The sequence below is a fragment of the Notamacropus eugenii genome, chromosome 1 (genome assembly GCF_028372415.1).
Source record: "Notamacropus eugenii isolate mMacEug1 chromosome 1, mMacEug1.pri_v2, whole genome shotgun sequence".
Taxonomy (NCBI): domain Eukaryota; kingdom Metazoa; phylum Chordata; class Mammalia; order Diprotodontia; family Macropodidae; genus Notamacropus; species Notamacropus eugenii.
The window spans coordinates 11,414,055-11,436,982 of NC_092872.1; the positions used below are offsets into that span (position 1 = coordinate 11,414,055).

A 22,928-nucleotide genomic window follows, 5' to 3' on the forward strand; every position below is an offset into this window, starting at 1 on the left:
AAACAGAGAGTCCATGCCTATTAAGCCTGAAAGCGTTAAAAGAGAAAAAAGCAAAGATAGGGACAGAGAGAGGAAGAGAAAGACAAGGCCATACAGGAGAGAGAGAGAGAAGAGAAGAGGAGGAGGAAAAGGAGAAAGAGAAGGGGAGGAGCAGGAGGAGGAAAAAAAACATGGGAACAGAGGGAGAGCAGGAGAATCGGGGACACAAAGAAAGACAGAGACAAAGACAAAAAGAAACAGAGATAAGGAGACAGAAACAGGAAGAATAAAGAGAGACATAACCACGGAGAAAAGACAAGTCCAAAATGACAGAGACTAATAGAAAATCCCATAGCTAGGTCCTGAAGGGAGGACAAGAATGCATGAGGCACTGTGCCAGCCTGACCTTTGCCCTGGTGCTACACCAGTGGTCAGAGGAGCAAAGTTCCCCAACAGATATGGTGCTTCACAAAAAATTAATTAAAATTGTTGTGTGTTTTTTTTTTAAAGCTCTGACTCAGACTTTCTTCTCTTCTATGCCCTCCTGTCCTCCCTCCCCTTTTTCCTCCTCCTCTCCTCCTAGGCAGGACCGGGTGCCTCAGAGGCTGCTGCTTATCGTTAACTCCTGGTGCCCCCCAATCTGGGCACAGCCATCCTGTTGGTAGTCCAGGGGCCAGCCCACTGAGCTGGCACATCAGCTTGTGGGTGAGTCTGGGGAGCTGGGATTTATTTAAGCCTTGAGTGTTGTTGAAAAAGTCATAGGGAGAGGGCCCCTGGCCAGGCTTTCTGCAGCCAGGACCCAATGTCCCAAGGGAGACTATTTCTCCTTCCTTCTGACATGTCTAGAATAAAACAAAGGGAATAGAAAGGGGTCATCCTATGGAAATGTCTTGGTTGATTTGCGAGCATGTGGAGGTAACTCTACATTTCAAAATCAGTGAGAACATTCTACTTAATTATAAGTTGTGTGGAAACTGTCCAGTGTTTGTTGGGTGGGTGTTATTTAATTTGGTGCTTTGGATTCTCACTCTGGGGGTGATTACCCCCAGTTTCAAATGACCCAGGGTCTCATTTCCCCAGTACAGAGAATTGACTATCATGTTTCAGGGAAGGTGGGTTTGACCTTGAGCTGGAGATGGGGCAGAAATGATGGGAATTTGGGAAACTAAATAGTAGGGAGAGCTCTGGATTCAAGTCTTGGCTCTGCCACTGACTCCCTGACTCTCTAGGGCTCAGTTTCCTGATCTGTAGAAGGAGAGGGTTGACTAGATAATCTTCAAGGCCCCTTCTAACTTCAGCTTATCTCTGCCTCTGCTTCTGTTTTCACCTCCTTTTCTTGCAGTGAGACTCAGAGTATGACCTGTGTGTGTGTGTCATAGGGAAGGCTCACCTCTGTCCTAACTGCCCTGAAGGAGCTTCAGAGGGGGCAGGGAAGAGGGGAGAAGGGGTGTGAGCTTCGAGCCCTCTCCCACCCCCAACCCCCTGCTCACTCCTCATGCAGCAAATACCATCCTTCCCAGGGATATGAGGCATGTGACTAGGGTTTAGGGCTCATTCTATAACTGGGGTAAGTGCTCACTCAAGTCTGTGTCCAGGATTAAGGTTCAGTCTGTAATCAGGGTTAGGGTTCAGTCTGGGACTGGAATTAGGGACCAGTCTGTGACCAAGGTCAGAGCTCAGTACCCAATGGGTCTCTTTCAGAATGAGGGAATCAAACTATCCCCCTCCAGGAAGGGATGGAGAAGTGGAATCCCTGGAGAAAAGGGAATGGGCAGGTGAGCAGCTTGGGTCGGTGGGCACACAACTGCAGTGTCCAGTGAGCAAAGTCAGTGGTTTTCCTGTTTGCTACTCACGCTGGGTCCTGGCTCAGGGCAGCCCTGTGTACCTTGGCTGGTGCCTTACACACAGGGGCTGAGGATGATGGAGCCAGCAAGGGGACAGAGCCAAACTCTCTACCTCCGCTCTGTTCTCCCACTCTGGCTCTAAGCCAGTAGCACCCCGCCCCCCTCCTTTGGCCTCCATTCTCTAATCCCAAAAGCCCTGGCTATGAGCCCTAGAAGGAGGAGGGAAATGGGGAAGGGGGGTGGGTGGGAAGGGGAGTGGACAATTTACTCTCAGAGGTAGACAGAGCAATTCAATCCCATGCCATTAAAAATTCAGTTAAAAATGCAATACCATTCAATTCAGTTCAAGCCAAAGGCCTCAGCCCAGGGACACATGGTCATGCTTACAATAGCCACCCAAAGACAGATCTTTCAGGATCACCGGGCCATTAATGAACAAGGCCTCTATCTATTGAACACCTGCCTTGCCTCAGTGTTCCATTTCTTTCAGGAGTTCCCTGCCTAAAAAATCTGCCAGGGAACCTGGGCTGCAGTCCTGATTCTAGCAGCTACCAGCTGTGTGACCTTAAGCAAGTCATCGCTCTCAACCTCAGTTTCCCCATCTGTAAAATGGGGATAATGGCATCCTTTACAGGATTATTGTGAGGAAAATGTGTGCCTTAGAACTTTATAAAAATGTGAATGGCAATTATTATTACCGCACACCCCCCCTTCCCTTCTCAGAAACTGACCTGCCTTGCATTTCATCCCCTCCGGGCTCTGTACTTACTAATTTGGCTAACTAATTCCTGCTAATGGGTCAGTGGGTGCTAACAGGTTAATGTATCACTTCCAAGGTAGTATAACTGCATCTTTACACTGACTTGGGGTAGGGGGTGGGAGGGAAGAGTCAGCCTCGAGCAAAAGCAATAAACAGCTAATGATGGAATTTCAGCACGGAAATGGAAGGTGGGGGTGCAGAGGCGAGTTTGTTTGCTTTTTATCCAGTGGACAGACCCCTCACAACAAAAATAGAATTTTAGAACCCACATTAGAAATTTTGAACAGGAAGGGACCTTGGATCATCCCCTCAGCCAGATCTTTGTTTTACAAGGAAAATAACTGAAACCCAGAGAGGGAATTCAATTTGTCAAATGGAATTAGGCCCTTCTAAAGGTCACGTCGCTCTATCTACTGGACATACAAAGTCAAGACAGAAACAGAAAGGTTACAGTGCCTGTCCTCAAGGTGCGGACATTCTACTCTGGGATGCAACTCATACACAGAAAAGAAGGCAAGGTAAATTGGGAAGGGAACCTGCACCACGTGGAACTGGAGAGATGGCCTTCTCACCCCTGAGTTGAATCTTGAAGCAAGAGGATCCTGAGAGTCAGAGACAGGAGGGGAGCACATTCTTTGTCTAAAGGGGGATTGGACGTCATTTACCTTAAGCTCTCCTCTTTCACAGCAGAGGAGGCCCAGAGAGACCAAGAAACTTACTTGTCCAATGTCATACAAATAGTAACAGATACTATTCGGACCCAGGTCCTTGGAGTCCAAATTCAGCAACTCATTCCACTCTTCCAACAAAGTGATATGACTGAGCTTTTCAAACAGAACATATCATAATCATATTCATAATCATTGATTATCACAATAGCAACCCACATTTCTACAACCCACTTTCTTCACCAGTACCTCTGGGAGGAAAGAAATCCAGTACCATTATCCCCATTTAACAGAAGAGGAAATTGAGAGAGAAAGGGAATGAATCGCTTGAAATCCTATAGTTGGAAAATATCCTGGCTCTTTTCACTAACTGTGCTGAATGTAGCCAGCTAGAGACATCCTGAATTCCGACTCCATTCCTCTAGGGACTTCATCCACCCAGTCTCACACAGAATCTGCCTGGATAAGCCCATGTTCCCCTCTGACCATATTTTGCCTTTCTTTGCATGCCTGGGATTTAGTACCTGGTGCATAGTAGGCGTTTAATAAATGTTGACTAACTGACTCTCTCCAAGCAGAGCCTAACTATGCAAGTCCTCAACTCTAGAGAGTTATTTGGAACTGGGACAAGCCTTGGCAAGACCTTCTTCTCTAGGGTCCCGTTGAATGTCTGGATATATTTGCTTAACCCTCAAGTATTTATATATTCATAGACAGAAGCCTGCCTGTTTCCAAATCCAGCCAGGGCTTCCAGGTTTTAGGGCTAAGAAACAGACTGACTACAGGTCATATTTTACTCCACTTGCTGACTCCTCCATTTTCCAAGTTTTCTCCTCCCCATGAAAAAAGGACTGACTAGACCCTGTATATTATCCCTTCCCACCCCCACTCCCCAAGCAGAGTCACTGCAAGAGAATCATAAGACAGAATGTGCTAACTACATGAGCCCTTAGAAGTCATCAGTTCAAAACCTTTACTTTGCAGATGAGGAGACTGAAAACCAGAAAGAGGGAAAATAAACTGCCTTGGTAGGTAATGAGTTCCCCATCACAAAAGTTCTTCAAATTGAGGCAGATGAGAATTTGCCAGGAGTGTTATAAAGGGGAATTAGATGAATTAGATGCCCCACTGAGGTTCCTTCCAATCCAAAGATCCTAGTAAATAGAGCGCTCTCTCTCTCTCTCTCTCTCTCTCTCTCTCTCTCTCTCTCTCTCTCTCTCTCTCTCTCTCTCTCTCTCTCCCTCTCTGGAATTCAGTAACCTTGATCCTTCCACAGCCAATTTTCTCTGTCTCAAGCACCCCGGTGTCCCTATCCCAAGGTCCAAGTTGCTCAGAGCCCCCAAACCAGATCTTAACTCAGGGGAGCAACTAGCCATCCTCCCAAGTCACAGGATGGTATATTGTGGGGATGTGGTCAGAGCAACAAGATAGAAATAGAAAACCAAAGAGAAACAAGAAAGAATTCATAAGTCAAATTCATAAATTTACCATACCTTTACAGATAAAGTTATCTCAAGAAGAGAAAATTTGTTCCCTTGCTCCAGTATGAGCCCCAGTCCAAGTCAGCGGTTGGCTCCTAACTCTGGTCACAGACAAAAACCTAACAGCAGCCACAGGCTGAAAACCTAACCCTGGTCATTGGTTGACCCTTGGTCCTGGTCACTGGATGTTCCTTAACGTTAGTCACTGGCTAAACCCTGGTCACAAACTCACTTCTCAGCCTCTCTCACCTTTCAGCCTTCTTTTGTTCAATCAAAATAGTCTCCATCATCCTTCCATGTGCCACATCTCATCTGCTCATTTCCATCTATCCAAATCTCATTCATTCTTCCTGACACAGCTCAAAACCGATTGATTGTCTCATCTTTCCCCCTGACACTCCATCTTGTATACCTCATCATTTGAACTTCCCAAAGCAAAGTCTTCCTCCAGGAAGCCTTCCTTGACCATTCCAAGCCACATGATTTTTTTCTCTAATCATCTTGCAATTTTTCTCAGAATTTCCATAGCAATTATTATCAGTAATATGTCTGAGCTTTTAATTCCTCACTGTTACACTCTTCTCTAATTGTTTCATAAAATTGTAGACTCTTAGAGTTGGAAGGGACCTCAAGGGATTGGCAAGATTAACACCTGCTAAAACAGGAACATTTCTACAACGTTTTTGACCAATAGCCATCCAGGTTCTGTTGGAAGAATTCCAGTGATGTGGGGTGCACTACTGCTCCATTTCAGGACAGCTATAATTTTTAGGAAATTTGACCTGACACTCCTAGCACAGTGACTTGAACAAAGTAGACACTTAATAAATGTTTGTGAAATTGAACTTTATTGAGCCAAAATCTACTTCTCTGTCACTTACTTCTTACTTCTGGGACCAAGCAGACTAAGTCTCTTTATATGACAAGCCTTCAGATATTTTAAATTTGTGGTCTCTCCCTACCCCTGAAGTCTTTTTTTCCAAGTTAAAAAATCCCAATTCCTTCAACTGCTTCTCATACGGAATGGTCTTTAAGCCTTTTGCCATCCTTGTTATCCTCTTGAGGATTCATTTCAGCCTGTCTCACTTCATCCCACTCCTGTCTTTCCAGTTATCCTTCCTAGCCTCGTGTCATTTGCACATTGTAATAAGTTTGCCACACCTGTCTTTATCCAATGCTTCTTACTTAATTGATGTAGGTATTCCCTCCATTGACACAGATCACCATCCTTCATCACCTCAATAAATGGCCATTTTTGAAAAAAAAAATCATCCTCTCTTGGGCAACCTTCTGTCAATGAATGTCTCCAAACTTAGGCAGTCTAGTCCTTGAATGACAGATACACAGCCAGTCTTTAAGCTGTCTTTAAAGCCTTTCCAGCTTGGTAGAACATGACAGAGTTGGAACCTTTCCAACATATCCTTCAAGGATTCCAGGGTCACCACTGCACCATGATTAGACACCAGAAGAGGACTCAAGTGAATGATTTTCATCTAAGACATGCACCAAAACACTTAATAAAGCAAAACCTTGGAGTAGACTATGGCATACTTCTCTCCAGGTTGACATTGATCCAAAAAGATTAACAGCTTGGGGATATAAATGTTCTACCAGCTATGTACCTACTTAGTTGCACTATAACTCATACAGCATTTCTTCACCTTATCCACAAATATATCATCAGAGACTTAGTAGAATTCTTTGGTAAGATCAATATGATTTCTCTGTAAATTCCTCCAATCTACCACTCTAGTAATTTTATGTAAAAAAAAAAACAATTATCCTGGCATGATTTGCTTTTATTGAACCTATGTTGACTTCTAATGATCACCTGTTTTCTTTTCTAAGAGTTCAAAATAACTTACTTAATAATTCCTTCTAGAATTTTATTGGGGATCAAGGTTAAATCACAGGCCTATAGTTTCCAGAATATATCTATCCTCATCCCCATTCCTCTCCTGTAAGAAAATCAAGCTACCATTTGCCTACCTATCATCTTATGATACCTCTCCTTGATTTCTCAGGTATTATTAATGAGTTTCAGAATTACATTTTTAAGCTTTTTTGGCACCATCCATGTGGTATAATTTTTCTGGGCCTAGGCACTTGAACTCACAGAACTGTAGAATTTGAGAGTTAGGGAGGTCAAAGGCTATCTTGCCCAACTGGTCATTGAACACAAAACATTTCTACAGCATGTCCAACAAATGACCATCCAGCCTTCATTTAAAAACTGCCAGGAATTCCCTAACTCCCAAGATAGCCATTTTACTTTTAAAAAGTTCTAATTGGCAACCTCCAGTTTTTCAATGCCCTTCTTAAAATATGGTTCCAATATTCTAGGTTTAGTCTAGGATAGGAGAACTATCATCTTGGATACTGGTCTCAATGCAGCTTCTAATAGTATTAACCTTTTTGCTACCATATTACACTCATATTGAACTTACGGTCTGCAACCCCCCTCCCCACGCCAAATTCAGATCTTTTCCAAATGTACGCTGGGTCCCCCTCCATTGTTGTCTCCCTCTTAGTTGCACTCAGTTACATGGTATTACTGAAACAGTAATTTATTCAAATTCCTAGCTTGGAGGACCCATAAATTTGCCTCTTTGTATTAAACCAAGTCAGATGATGCAGGAATTCGAAAAAAGGTAGCTTATGAAACAATATAAGAAAATAAGAAATTAAATCAGCTATTAAACCCTTTTGATATTCATTGCAAAATGACTGTGACCCCCTACCTATCTCCCAGGAGTGCTAATTGTCTCCCAGTTGGCCCCTGTCTCCTAAACACAAGAGAAAGACATATTCGTTCATTCAGAGAAACTCCCCATGGTGGAAGTCTGAGGAATGATAACTCTTCTGTATGGCACCTAAAGGACAGTGTAAAGGTCCTTTATTTATTTCAGTGCAGCAACTACTATCTAAGGTGAGATACAAAGAACAAGGAAGTGGTAGGTTCAGTTGGGAGAGATGATGATACAGTTAGATTACAAAATCACAGAATGTCCGAGCTGGAGGAGACTTTAGATTCTTACAGAAAATAAAATTGAGACTCATAGAGGACAAAGGTCTTGCCCAAGATCACGAAGGTAGTAAACCAAAACTCAAATCCAGGTCTTCTAACTTCCAGTTCAGTGCACTTTCCATTCACTCAACACCTATTTTGCTTCTCTTATCTCTATCAAGGAGAATAATTTTTAGACTAAAAAAAGAGCAAATAAAAAATGGCTAAGAGGGATTTGCCCATCAGAGACTCTAAAGTGAAGTGAACTCTTTTCCCCCTGATACTTTCACTAATCATTAAAGGAAAACAATGAAAACTTGAGAGGAAAGAGACCCCTCCCCCAATCTCATAACTGAGTCAGTCCCCATTCCTTCCAATAAGTTTTCATCCCTCTCTCTGATCATAGATCCTTTCCACTGAGTCTAGATTCCTTTCCTGAGCTCCCATATTCCTCAAAAAGCCCATCTTTGGTCCTTCATCCCATATGTAATACAAAGAACCTTGAGTTAAGAAGGAAAAGACCTGGGTTCTAGTTTCAGTTCTCTCATTAACTAGATATATGAGCCTGGACAAGTTATTTCTTCTCTCTAGACTTCAGTTTGCTAATTCTTAAATGAATGGAGAGGGAGGGAGGGGGTAGCAGGAGATTGCTCCAGCTCACCTCTAAGCCAGCTCTGGAGGTCTCAAATTCTCCCCTCTCCTTTCTCACCTTGTAACCCAAGACTAGAACCTTATCATCCCTGTCTTTACCCAAAAAATCCACAGGAGGCCTCCCCTCCTCTGGATCTTTCTTCTTTTTCTGACTACCTGAGGTATCTTAGTGGAGGGAAATGAGGAAAGAAAGGGTCTTCAAATAATACAGCTGAGCTCCCTGCCCTCAAAGACCTAGCCCTCCAGTTTCCTGCCTTTTCAATGGTCTGTGTCTGTGGACCTAGACTGAAAAAGAGGGAGAGAAACCGGGGCAACTTTGCCCTGCTATATATCTGTCTTTCAGATCCCATAGCCCCTCTACCCACATAAACTACCCAAGCTGGACTTGTAGACAGAGAAAAAGAGAAGGATATAGGGAGAGAAGAAAGTGAGAGACAGGGAAGAGAAGAATAAGGTGGAAAGAAGAGAGTGAAATGAGGGAAAGAACCAGATAAAGGAAAGCAAGGGCAAGAGAGACAAAGAAAAGGGAGAGAAAGATTTCAGAGCAGGGAGAAAGAAAAGAGGGAAAGGGATGCAGAAAGGGCAGACCAGGAAAAAAGAGAGAAGAGATAGATATAAATAGAAAACGAGAGAGAGAGAGAGAGAGGGAGAGAGAGGGAGGGAGGAGGGGAGGGAGGGAGAGGGAGAGAGAAAGAGAGAGGGGGGAGAGAGAGAGAGGGAGAGAGAGAGGGAGGGAGAGAGAGAGAGAGGGAGAGAGAGAGGGAGAGAGAGAGAGAGAGAGAGGAGAGAGAGAGAGAGAGAGAGAGAGAGAGAGAGAGAGAGAGAGAGAGAGAGAGAGAGAGAGAGAGAGAGAGAGAGAGAGAGAGAGCATCCAGAGAGAGGGAGGTTTCTGGCTTTACCAGGAAACCTTGCTTCGGCCCTGGAAAGAGGGGCCTTTTCATGAAGGAACTGAAGGCACCTATTCAGTCGCTGAGGGGCTGTTGCAATTAGAAGGGAAAAACATTAACCCAATAGTAATTTCATGGGAAAAAAGAATAATAAAGTGGGTCGTCGGGAGCCCCCACCTTCGGGGTGAACTGGGGAAGGACTAAAGGAGAGACAGATGAAGGGACTGATGGACACACTAAGGACCACAGATAGGTAGCCCCATTCTCTGAGGTCACATAGTCCCTGGTATGGGGGCGTAATCCCTCTGTTTTCTGCCTAACTTTCCCCTCCCCGGTTATCCTCTTCTCAGGAATCCAAAACCTGAACTGGGGAGTGTGGGGTGGGGGAAAGAAAAGAAAAAAAATCAGTTCCCTCTCCCCAAAGTCAATCCCTGGGCCTCCAGGGGGTATGAATGAACTGGTCCAGCGCGGACTGTGGGGCAAATACCCTGGACCCCACCAGCATCACACAAACTTTGTAGAATTCTCTCGGTCTGGGCTCGGAGGTTATTGGGGTGGGGTTGGGGGGGGGAGCTCATGGCGTCCCGTTCCCTGCCCTATAACCTGGGACTTCAGGACTCCTCCCCCAATTCATCCCTCCTCCCCCTCCTCTCCCTCCTCCTCCTCTCTTCCCCCTCCCCTCCCTGTAAACACTGTCAGTGTAGTGTTCCGGGCCGGAGTAGCTGGGTAGCGAAGGAGGGAACCAGAGGGAAAGACACCGAGAAAGGGACAGAGAAAGAGGAAGGCAGCAAAAACAGAATTAGGGAGAGAGATCCTGGAAAGAGAGAAAGGAGGCCGAGGACCAGGGGAGTGGGGGGACGAGGTGGGGAGGAGCAGGAGGAGGGCGGGGGCAGGGAGGAGGGTAGGAAGGGGCCCCGGCGCCCGATGAAGTCCCCCCGGGATCGCGGACGGGGCGCTGTCCTCGGGGGGCCGTCGGGGGGTCCCCGACATCCATGGCAAAGCGGGGCCCGAGGCTACCGGCTCAGAGTAAGTGTTGGCGTGTGTATCTATGTGTGGTGTGCATGTAATGTGAGGGTGGAGTGAATGTGCTGGGAGCCCGCAGTCAGGACAGATGCGGAGCCGAGCAGGCCGGGGGGCCGGTACGTTTCCCTTGCTAGGACGCCGTCTCGGGGCAGCCTGCGAGTGCAGCGGCCCCGGGGCCCAGAGCCCGCCCTTCTCCCGCTCCGCTTCGGGGATTTCTTGGAAACTTGCAAATATTTTCGGGGGATGAGGGTGGGGGGAGACCGAGAGAAGAGGGAGACGGACATCACAGCCAGAGACTGAAAGAGACAGAGACAGATGGAGAGAGACAGCTACAGAAAGAGAAAGGGAGAGGGGAGATAAGCAGAGACAGACTGAGAGAGACCCAAAGGGAGGGGAGGTGGACGCCTGGAAGGAGGCAGAGAAAGCCGGAGGAAAAAAGACGTAGGGAGACGGAGAGGGGAACAGACTGAAAGGGAGTCGGAAAGACCGGCAGACTGAGAAGGGAGAGACCGAGGCTGAGCTGGACGGGCAGACCGTGCGAGGGGGCTGGGGGAGGAGGGGAAGCAGATCCTGGGCCCAAAGACTAAAAATGAGGGAATGAGAGGGAAGCCGCCGGGCCGGCGGGCCAGGCCTGGGAGGGGAGGGAAGGGATGGGAGGAGAAGGGGCCGGGGCTGGGGACGGGTGCTGGCGGCCGCCAGCCTCCGACTACTGGAGGCTTCAATGTGATTGCAAAGTTAAACAAGACTTTCTCCCCCCACGGCCAGGAGCTGTTCAAGTTGCAGAAAAACGCGTCCCCACAACCCCCATCCTTCCCCTCCCCTTCACTGTCTCCTTCGGAGCTTTCCTTCCCCCCTTCCCTAGAAACCTGGAAAAGATAAAATTACCAGATCTAAAAATACACCCGGACTTCGGCGACCACCCCTCACCCAGCCCCGCCCACTCCCCCTCTGGGCCCGGACCACTCCCCTTCCCCAGCCCACCCCCCCTTTTCCCCCAGTCAAAACCACTCCTCCTCCCCCACCCGCGCCTGACCACTCCCCTTCCCCATCCCATCTCATCCTCCCACTACTCCTTCCCAATCCACTCCTTAATCCCATCCCACCCACCCTCATCTCTCCTCTCCATTCTCATCCTCACCTCATTACCACACCCCATCCCACTCCTGCCCCAGCTCCCTTTTCACCCCCTCTACACCCCCACGTGCCGGCTCCCACACCCCCTAGCCTCCACCCCTCCACACACACGGAGACCGGCATCCATACGCACACACACACACACACACACACACACACACACACACACACACACACACACCCCGCCTCCTTAGCCCAAGTCGCCCCAGGCCCCTCTCCCACGTAGCCCCCCAGGATTCCAAGCTTCTGCAGCCCCTGCACCCCCCAGGCCACACCCCCGTCTTTGCTACCCCCACCCCACCCCCAGAGCGTCGGACAAAACCACGACTCGAACTTCCCATTAAGGGGAGGGGGGGAGTTGGGGGCGGGGCTGGGAGGGGGAGAAGAGCGCTCTGACATATGGATGTGATTTCCCCGCTCCGAGGCAGATACCCAGCGAGCTAACGGAGCGCCCTGCGCTCTTCTCGCCCTCTCCTCTTGCTCTCTGACTCGGTCGCGCTCGCCCAGCACATGGAGCCAGTGCCGGGCTCTGGGGCTGCCCAGAGCCTCGGGAGGGGACGTCCAGAGCCCCGGGGCGGTAGCTTCTGCCTCCGCCTCTTTCTTGCAGCCTAGGTCTGGGAACGAACCTCTGGAGAGTCAGAAGGAAAAGGGCAAAAGGAGAGCGGGGGGCGAGGGGGTCGAAGACGCCTCCTGCGCCCCCTCGGCTAACCCGCAGGCCTTCCCTTCTCTCTTCGCCATCACCACCACCCCTCCCTGTCCCGGCCCGGCCCATTCTGTCCGCAGCCCCGCTGGACTCGGCCCTAGGGAACGGCGGCGATGGGAGCGCCCCGGATCTCGCACAGCCTTGCCTTGCTCCTCTGCTGCTCCGTGCTCAGCTCCGTCTACGCACTGGTAAGTCCCTCTGTAGCTCCCTCAGACCTTCCGACCGTTTTCTCCTTCCCTGGTCAGAGGCTAGGGAAAGGGGCAGGAAGGGAGCAGACTCCTCTAGGGAAGGGGTCTCCCGTTTCTCCACTGTCCTGGAATATGCAGGCATCTTCATCCTTACCCAGAGGAAGAATTCGTGGCTGGAGATGAGAGCCTAGAGCAAACGTGGGGTGGGGGGAAAAGGAATTCTAGGGTGAAGAGGTCAACTCCTAGGAAAAAGGAGGTGGGCTGGGTAGGGAGTTGGGGAAGAGCTAGAGTTCTTTAGAGTTTGGGGGGCAAAGTCGAAGGGTTTCTTCAGGGCAACTTGATGGCTCTGCTTTTAAGACCCCGTCTTCCTTGGCAGCTAAATATTTAAGGGTCCCCAAAAGGTCCTTAGGAGCCCGCTATCCGTGGATATTGGTGACTTGTATTTGTGGGTTCCTCTCATTAGCTGTTAGTCTCTTTTTAGGGCTTCCCCAGGGAGTCCTTGATGGGCTGTGCCTAAAGGGTCCCTCCTAGGGGTTCTGGTTGACCTTATTTTTAGACATTCTCCTAGGTATCCTTGGTACAATAGTGTTTAGCAGTCAACCCCAGGAACCCTTGATGGTTTGCCCCAGGAGACCTTGGTCATTCTGGGTTTAGGGTTCGCATTCCCAGGCATTCTTGTTAGTTCCATGTCTAAGGGGTCTCCTCAGGGGTTCTAGGAAGTTCTGGGTTAAGACCTCCCTAAAGGTCTTTGGTGGATCTGTGTTCAGGTTTCCCTCCCCAAAGGAGTTTGTGCTCTCTGCATTTAAAGGTCTTCCTTTCAGCATTCCTGGGTAACTGTCTAAATCTCCCCAGGAGTTCTTGGCAGCTCTGTATTTGGAGGTGGACCACAGTAGTCCTTAGCTATGCTGTGTTTAGCATAGCATAGCACCAAGAAATCCTTGGTGGCTGTTTAGAAATCCCCCTTCCAGAAGTCCCTTGGAGTCTCTTGTGTCTAAAGGATCCTACCCAGGGCTTCTTGGCATCAGTGTGCCAAGATCTTCTCCTTAAAGACAGTTGGCAAATCTGTGTCAAAGGCTCTCCTTCTCAGTGGTCCTGTGTTGGAGGTTCCCTTTAACTGGTCCTTGGTCACATTGAATTTAAGCATCTCCCTCCCAAGTTCTTTAATTGTTCAGTATTTACCAGTACTTCTGAGGATTCTTGGCAGCTTTGTTATATAGAGGTTACTTGAAATCTCCAGGAGGTCAGCTTTAGGCTCTCCCATCAAGAATAAAATCCCAGCCAGAATACAGGATGTAGGGGTGAATCTCAGGCTAGGGAGACTGCTTCTCCTTCATGGCACATGTCAACCCTCCTAGTACTCAGAGAAGTTGACTATGAGTGGCATCAGTAGAGCCATATCTCCAAGCTCCCTTAGGGATCTATCTCCTGGCTCATGAGAGCTGCTTGCTCTAAATGGGAACTCAAGTAGTGAGGTGACAAATCTCAAGGCGAGGATTAGTGCCCAGTTTATGGGCAGAGAAAATAATGTGAAACAGACAGGTTGAGATAGAAGGAGGTAGAGGGATGGAGAAGAAATGGAGATAGAACTGAACAGAGAAAGCTTGGGATCGAGTGAAAAAAAGGAACAAGGAGAAAGACTGAAGAAGAAAGAGAAAAAAAAGACAGAGGAGAACAATACAGTGAAGAAGAGACAGAGGGACAGTGGCAGAGAGAAAAGGGGAGAAAATAGAAAGGGAGAAAGAGCCTTTTTTTTTTTTTTAAACTAGATCACAGACATGCCTCAAGGCTCCCTAGAAGAAAGGCTGGGAGGAAATTTGTAAAAAGGATTCCTGCTGAGATAGCATATGATCTAGAAGAAAAGAAGAGGACTAGACTAGCTGATCTCTAGGACTCTTCCAATTTTCAGTCCTATAATCCTTTGATCTGGAAGGTCCCTTTCAAGATTAGAGATTCTAAAATTCTTTGAGCCAACGATTCCAATGCTTAGTCCCCATGGTGAGATGCCATGAGAACCATATGGCTAGTTTTTTTTACCATCTACTTCCCATTTCATGGGATCACAGATATAGGATGTCGAGCTGGAAGAAACCTCGGCGCCTAGCTGAACCCCATCATTTCACAGATGGGGAAGTTGAGGCCAAGAGAAGGTAAATGAGTGTCCAAAGACCACACATTAAGTCTCAGGACAGGGACTACCTCCTTCATCAAGGGTTCCTAGTGGTCCACCTTCCTCCTGCTTCACGACTACACTCCAGCAATGCTTCCTCTTCTCACCCTACCCCAGTTTCCCACTCTCGCCATCTCACCCTATCCACAATGTACTGTCTGTCCTGCCTTCCACCCTCTCAGGATGCTGTTCTCTGACCCAGCTAATTCCTGATCTAGTAAACCTTTCGCTCAAAATAATCATAACTGTAATAATTCATAGACTGTTAGAACTTGAGGACTGGAATCGTTGTTGGTGAATGGGGCTTCTGAGAAAACATTCCCTGTAACAGAAAGATCACTAAATTTGAGCCAAAAGCCCTGGGTCCGAGTGCCTCAGATGCCAACTCTGCCTATAACTAGTCTCATCCTAGGAAAGTTACCTCCTTTCTAGGGACCTCAGTTTCCTCATCTGAAAAATGAGGATGAATGATAAGATAATCCTGAAGGGCCCCCCGCCAGTTCGGAGGTTCTATCATTCTATGATTTCGGTGATAGTGATCTTTTTTTTTTCTCATCTGTTTCAAAGGATACAGATATAATTTCATATTAAATATGCAATTATGCATGTATCAAAATACTTCCAGCTCTGTTATTTATATGTAATAATAACCTACATTTAAAGTGCTCTCCCTTACTCTGCTTGTGAGCCAGAAGCACAGCTAGCCCCTGGAGAGCATCTGGACTCAAAGACTGGAGTGTAGTCTTCCAGTGCTCCTTGGCCTGGTTAGAGGAGGTGGAAGTTAAATTCTCATTGGGAAGGATAGAGCCCCAGACCTAGCCTGTCTGTCACTCTGACAAATATGCCCAGTGCCAGGATGAGATAAAGGATCAGTTGAGTCATTTCTGGGTTCCAGAGCCATTTCTGGGTTCCAGACCCTTTCATCTGGCCCTAGAGCCTGAGCCATATCCTACATAGTTTTCCCTTCAGTTCCAAGACACTGACATCTAAAGTAAGTTGGATATCACACCTTTAGAGGAAAGCTAGGTTCACTGGGGCCAGGGGGAAGAAGAGCATTATTGAGTCCGTCTGAAAAGAACCTGGGAGTGTGTCGGATGTGTTGGTATGAAGGCATATAAGTGTATGTGTATATTACATATATTACATATGCACACATACATATATGTGCATGTATTTAAGTATGAGTAGGTGTTGCATGCCTATTATGTTTGTATGTGTGTGTATATATATATGGCAATGAAAATTTATGTGTCTCTATGCATGAGTATGAATGAATACGTGGGTATATGTTGTCTTCAGTTGTTTGTTAAAGAATATGGTATGTCAAAATTCATATGTTTGAGTGAGCATGCAAGTATATATGTGTGTCCAAGTATGGGAATATATGCTCCTGTGTGTATATATGAGTTAGAGAGACAGATGGGGAGGTGAAGAGAGAATGGAGAGAGACAGAGACAGTGAGACAGACAGAGAGAGAGAGAGAGAGAGAGAGAAATTTGGAGGGATCAACATTCACTGTCTGGACAAAGTGACAGGACCATATGGTATGGTGTTTAGGAATAAGTGAAGGGAAAAAGTACTAATCTTGGGGTCAGTAGGTTTTAATGTCAGTGAGAATTTGTATTTTGATGAAAATGATTCAAGAGAACAGTTTTAAATATCCCCAGCTACACAGGTGGGCGTCTAAGAGGCATCAAATCTAGTATGTTAGAAGAGGTGAGATCCAGGGAAGATGCATGAGAAATAGGAACTGCACCCTGGATTTGGAGTTATCAGACCTGGGTTTCCACTTAGTACCTATTACTTCATACAAGTCACTTAACCTGTTTGGCCTCAGTTCCCTCATTTGTAAAAGGAAAGGGTTTGGGCTAGGTTTTCTCTAAGGTCCCTTCCAGGCTAAGGGAGGGATTCTACATTCCCTCTGGCCATAGAGTGCCACTTTAAGGCTCATGCTCTATGAGGGACCAGTAGGGTCTTGAGCCCCCAATGCCCCTCCCATCACCAATAATAATAATTGACTTTTGTTCAATGCTTTCTATACATTATCTCTTTTAAGGTCAGTACTATATTTATTCTCATCATTTCACAAATGAGGGAAGGTGACAAAATTCTCCAGTTCTAAGTGGAAAGGGCTTAATTTGGGGGCTGATAGCTTTGGGATGAGGCTCAGTGAGTGGGTTGAAGGTTCAGTGAGGGAGATCAAAGCTTAATGAGAGGAGAGGGGCTCAAGGATTTGGTGGAAGAGTCTGTGAAAAGAGCTTGAATTTCTGTAAGAGATGGGGGCTCAGTGATGGGAATGAAGAGAGGAGTGCTTAGAGAGAAGAATGAAGTTCCCTGAGAGGATGAGGAGCTCCGTGAAGAACAGAGGCTCCATCAATGAAGAATTCAGTGTAAGGATTAGGAGATATTGTCTGTCACAGTATTGTTGGTTTTCTGTGCCCAAAGAGATTTCCTTTCCTCCTTCTTTCCCCTACTTCACCACCTCTCACCTCATCCCTTTCTGGCCACCTACCAGGGGTCTGAGCCCTGAGTGAGAGCCTGGCCAATGTCCAAATATCCTCTTGCTGAGCTCAGTCTGTACCGTCCTTCCCATGTCAGGGATCAATCAAGATATTTTCTCTACAATGGACCCATCAGCTTTGTACAAATCACACACTGATGGATTATTTAGCCCTCCAGCCAAGACTAGGGCGGCACATCAGCAGGGGCAGAGTGGAGACAGAGAAGATATAAAAACCTGCCACTAGACGCCACTCTGCCTCATCTCCCCTTCCCATCAGTGGGACTTGGCTCTAGCAATAAGGATGGGTCACAGAGTCATCCACACTTTCAATCCTGGTCTCTCTTGTAACTCATTCATTCCCTGAGTTTTTAAAATAACTGGTTGGGTTAGGCACAGTCTGTGACTGGGATTAAGGCTTGGTTTGTGCCTGGGTTAGAGCTCATTCTGACTAGGTCAGGGAGACAGGGCAAGTGTGAAAAACAATTTCTGCTCTCAGGAAGCTGCCGATGTGAGTAGGAGAGCAAGCCAGACATCTTGGACGCAAAAATAAAAATATTTTCAATCCTACCTCGCATCCAGTGTAAAAGAATTGTTTGCCCATCCAGGGTATCTCTGTGCTGAGAGAAGGTACAGAAGGTGTAGAATTTGGTGGGTTCAGTTAAGGAAGTCTTCCTGAAAGGAATGTTCTGTGAGATGATCTGGGGCTCTCAAAGGATGAAAAGACTATATTAGATAGTGTAAGAGTAGCAACTTGTGGTAAGGTCAGAGGACAGATTGAAGGGTCACATTTTCTTTCCCAGATCAGAGAATCAATATGGAGAGAAGAGAGTTTGGGACATGAGGGGGAAGAGTTCTTCCCATCCTATTTCCTAGGGCAGCCACTTGAGGCTTCCTTAGTTAATATGTGGCATCATAATAGAAATAGCACTGGGAATAGATCTGGGAATCAGGAAACCAAGGTTCTAGTCTAAACCCTGCTCCTAACTTGCTGTCTGACCTTGGACAAGTCATTTTCCCTTTTCTGGTCTGAAGAAGCTGGAAGCTATGGTTCGTTTTTTTTTAAAGTCCCATTTCTATAGAGTTTGAAAGTTTGCAAAGTCCTTTCCTCCCAGCAACCCTGGACATCAGTACCAGAATTGTTATGCTATTGTACTAACATGTCAGGGAAATTTGGCTTAGAGAGGAGTAAATGACTTGGCCAAGGTGACACAACTTGTACTACATCTGGGAATGAAACCCAGGTCTCCGGATGCCAAGTTCAGGGCTTTCTCCCCTTTAGCCATAGTGTTAAGACCCAGTCTGCAACTCTCCCTAGTGTGCCAGAACCAGATTAAAATGTAACTGGGAAATATTTAACAATGATAAAAATACAATAAAATATAGATAATGATACATTTTCAAACTAAGTCAATATTCTGCCCACAGGGTTGTATGGTTCAGTGTCCCTCCCCCCTTCTATTTGAGTTTGATGTCACCGTCCTACACCAAACTGCCTCTCCTATTCTGTCCCAAGCCATTCAATGCACAGAGGGCATATCTTCATAGACAACTGAATAATTTATGTTATTATTTTTTAAAAATTCTGTTCAATCAATAGATATTTATTCAGTGAATCTTTATCATACCCAGGCTTGCACTCAGGTTTGTTTGTGTTTATGGTTGTTATTTGGGTGGGGGGAGGTAAGGAGACAGTGAAAAGAAAAGCCTGCCCTCAGGGAGCTCCAAGTGTGGATGGAGATACCAGATTCACACAGATGCCAAAATGACTCACAATCGCAGGTTCCCATGTGTTCAGTGACCATAGAGTATACACATCACCAAAACTTCAGGAGTTCAGAGAGCCAGGTTAGTGTGAGCTGGAGATAGAGGTGGAGAGAGATCCAAAAGGGCTTTCTGGAGGAATTGAGGCTAAAGCTAGATCATAAGGGTGAGGAGAATTTGGCGAGGGGAAGAGGAAGAGAGAGGGCATTTTGGGCAGGAGTTCTGTTTAATGCAAGAATGACCATAGTGGGTAACTTAAGGAATACAAGAGAGAATTTGTAAGGAAGCAGTCCCGGCTACAGGGGAGGTTTACAAAGAGCTTTCCTCCCAGTGGAGTACATTGTGTAAATATTATCCTCGCTTTACAGATGAGGAAATTGAGGCTCCGAAAGACTCAGAACTGACTTGGCCAAGGTCATATTGCTGATGAGTGGCAAAATTGGAACTTGAATTCAGCTCCTCTTTCTCTGAGATTATAGTTCTTCCCACTATAGCAAGATAACTCTGCCAATATTACTAATAATATTATTTTTGGAAAAGCTCAACTTTTTACTCTCCCTTAAAGTGCAACAACAGGTTTGGGTGGTAAATACTGGTGGAAAAGAAGGTCATCCCTTTACATATCTCTTTCTCTGGAATGCAGGGATTGGTGGAGACAGAGTTGTAGGAGAAAATGTAATTTCATTAGGAATTTTTTTAAACAAATCTGTGAATGAACTTTCAGGACTCATTGGATTTTCTTCCCCTTTCCCTCTGTTAAGCATTTTTTCTGAATCATTCTTTGTATTTGTGTCCTCAGTACCTAATACTATGCCTGGCACATAGTAGGTGCTTAATAAATGTTTGTTGACTGATTGGTTGCCTGTTTAAAGACAGCTCCTGGTCCTAGCCAAAAGCTCTGAAAAGGAGCAGCTTAGATTAAGGGTAGATGTGGTCCTAAGTGTGTTGGGAGATCCTATCCCATTCTGGGAAAATTAGGATGCAGGGCCAAAACCACATACATATGACAATGAGCTGCTATATTCTAGTCTTCTCTGCAGTATAAGAGATAGACTACCTATTTGGAAGGTCCCAGGAGGGAAGAAAACAACTCCATACTCATCAGCTTCAGTGGTCAGAATAGGGCATGGGAATGGGGCACCTCTGTCTCCTGCCCCACAGTCTCATAAAATGTTAGAGCTAAAAAGATATGAGAAACCATTCAGTTTACCTGGGTCATTTTACAGATGGGGAACTTGGAGCTATAAGAGGATAAGAGATTTGTCAAGGTCATACAGCTTGTAAGTTAAAGCTGACTCCTAGCTCAGAGCTCTCCCCACCAGCAGGATCCTTGGGTTGCCATTTTCTCAGTTGACACCTGCACCTTCCCTAAGGCTGGAGAAGAAGAATTAGCTGATATAAAGGGCAGAAACCCTAATGTCACCACATTGCTATGGGGTAGGGTCTCTCAGACTAACTGAGCCCATTGTCCAAGGGACCTAGCTCCTCACGTTTATCTGTTGTCCAGAATTAAAAGACAGGTAGAAAAGTAGGTTAAGGGGAAACTGGAGAGATGTCTGCATCCCATTCCCCACCCATCCCTCTCCATCCTGTGCCTCAACCACAGGGCTCAGCTTTCACACTGAAATATATGAAAGCGCCTCCATGCTGATGATCCACAAGGATGTATTTCTTACTGTCTGTCTTTTCAATAACTATTGATCTCTTTACTCCCTGAATGTGAGCCAGGCTCCGAGATCAAGCAAGCAATATCTTTCTTACCTCAACAGCTATAGAACACAGCCACTGGATGTGGCCACTGGAATCTTGCTTGGGAAATTATATCATGGAAAGTAGAGCTCCTCTAAGATTCTCACCATACATCACTCACTGTAGTATCATTACCATCACCACTCTCACCTTCCATAGCATCACCATTACCTTCTCTATCACCATCATCATCATCACCTGTCATTATCACTACCCTCTCTACCACCATCACTATGGTCCCTTTCTCCTTCCTCATCACCACCATCCTATCACCTTCATCACCTCTCTCACACCATCCATTATCATATCCATCACCATCCCCACCTTCTCTATCACTGCACATTTGCTATCATCTTTGCTACCTTCCCACTCAGTCACTATCACCATCATTACTCGAACACTATCAACTACCATTCCCATCCCCACTGTCTCTATCACCATCACCATCCCTATCACCATCACCAAGCCTTTATTAAGATCCTATTTGCCCATTGTGCCAAGATGACTTTACAGTCTGCGTCTCTCACTTGGTTGAGGGAACAAGATTATTCCAGGGATGGACAGTCTTTCAATTTGGGATAGTTTTCTATGGGAAACAGGGTCAAGTGATGAGGACTGTTCTGGAGGATGGCTTCTTGTCAGGCAACAAAGGGTATCCAGGCTTAGGATACTGTGTGAGAGAGCAGGAATAAATTACCCAACACAGGAGGGGAGACTGCAGGAAAAGTTGGAAGTTCAAGAACTTTGTGTAGGAGGCACGAAAGAAAGCAGATGGTCTCTGTGAAATTTGGGAGGAGAATCTCCATCTGCCTGATTCCATGTTTTCCTTCTTTCTCCTTCAATAATAATGGTAATAACTTTCATTCCTATAAAAATTTGAAGTTTATGAAGGACCAGACCTGTGAGTTGGACAGTATATTATCCCCATTTTACAGATGAGAAAACTGAGACTCAGAGAAGGTGGCTTACCAACCTCACATAGTAAGTAAGTCAGACAGCCAGGACTCATACCCAGGAGGGTTTCCCAATTCTAGTTCCAATGCTCTTTTCATCAAACTCTGCTGTCTTCAGAAAGTCTTTCCATATGGAAAGGATCTAGGCAGAGAGTGGAGGAAAGAAAAGGAAGGTCAAAGAAGTGAAACTTGTCTTTCTTAGTGTCTGTGTCTCCTCAGAACTGTCACACATGAAAAAAATACCCACCGAATTCAGAGTCAGAGGTCTTGGGTTCAAATTATGAAAGTATCTTTTAATAGCCATATGAGCCTGAGCTAATCACTTCCACAAGATTATAAATTTAGAGCCAAAAGGGAGCTTATTGGTGATCTAATCCCCTCTTTTTTTCCCAAAAAGATTGTGGAACATCGAGGTTCAACAACTTACCCAATGTCACAAAGGGTGAGATGTAAAATCCAATTTTATTGCACAGTACTGTCTCGATCTTCCTAAACCTCAGTTTCTTTCTCTACAAAAATGAGGGGTTGGATTAAATTATCTTTGGTGTCCCCAGTTCCCAATCCCTTCATTCTGTGAAATTCCAGTCTGTTTAGAAATAGGATATCCATCTGTCAGTCCTTTACTGAATGTGCATGGCACTCCCCCTAGGGGCAGATTACAGAGAGAAATAACTCAAGAGCTTTCAGCAAGGATTTAGGGTAGACCTCAGGAAGAACTGCCCAGTGCCCATACACCTGTATGAGGAAAGTCAGTAAGTCTCCACCCCCAGTCCTATAGTCTAGCATAGTTGACTATTCCCCAGAGGAGGCTGATCTACCTGGAGACAAGGGGGGGTAGGTGTGACAATCTCAAGAAATGAATTCCCAGGACCCAGATCCTCAGAGCAGGTGGGGCAAGGAGGGAGTATGAGGAAACTGAGAAAGGGAGCCCTTTCATTACCTCTGAGGTTTTCTCTAGAAGATGAGAATTCAGCACTTTTGTGAGAGCTAAGACAGGCACAATGTGGAATTTGGCAGTGGGGCTCAAGAGAAGGGGAGGTTAGAGAAAGCCAGTCTTCCTTCTCCAAGATCTGAGTGCTTTTCTAATTCCCCTGCTGCCATCATCCTTTACCCACAACACCATCCCTCCTTATTATTTAACATCAATATCACCTACCATGGCAATACCACCTACCATTGCCACCATCACCTGCAATCATCAATACCAGGGATGCCAGAAGACACCTGGTTCAAAACTTGCCCCCATCACTTCCCACTTGTAGGGTCATGAGCTAGCTACATCTCCTACTCAAGCCTCAGCTTCCTTACCTGCTAAGTAGATAATACCAGTAGGTTCTAGCTCACAGCATTGTTAGGAGGCTCATTCTAGGAGCTCTAGAAATGTTAACTATTGTGATTATCACCACTAACCCCTACCACCGCCACCCCAAATCGTTTCTATTTCTATACTACTTAAAGGTTTACAAAGCT

General features: G+C 46.2%; 1 protein-coding gene across 4 annotated transcripts in view; it reads left to right on the forward strand.

Annotated features, from left to right (window-relative positions):
• The first annotated feature begins 536 nt into the window (after nucleotides 1-536).
• PTH1R (parathyroid hormone 1 receptor) overlaps nucleotides 537-22,928 on the forward strand; it is a 73,425-nt gene continuing 51,033 nt past the window's right edge. For 2 of the 4 annotated variants that reach the window (XM_072653291.1, XM_072653319.1), the window contains exons 1-2: nucleotides 537-684; nucleotides 12,218-12,325. In XM_072653291.1, coding sequence (XP_072509392.1) covers nucleotides 12,251-12,325 — 75 coding nt within the window. In that variant the 5' untranslated portion in view covers nucleotides 537-684; nucleotides 12,218-12,250. Of the gene's footprint in view, nucleotides 685-10,162; nucleotides 10,304-11,796; nucleotides 12,326-22,928 lie in introns of those variants that run through there. The other 2 variants (XM_072653300.1, XM_072653310.1) reach the window with 2 other exon arrangements.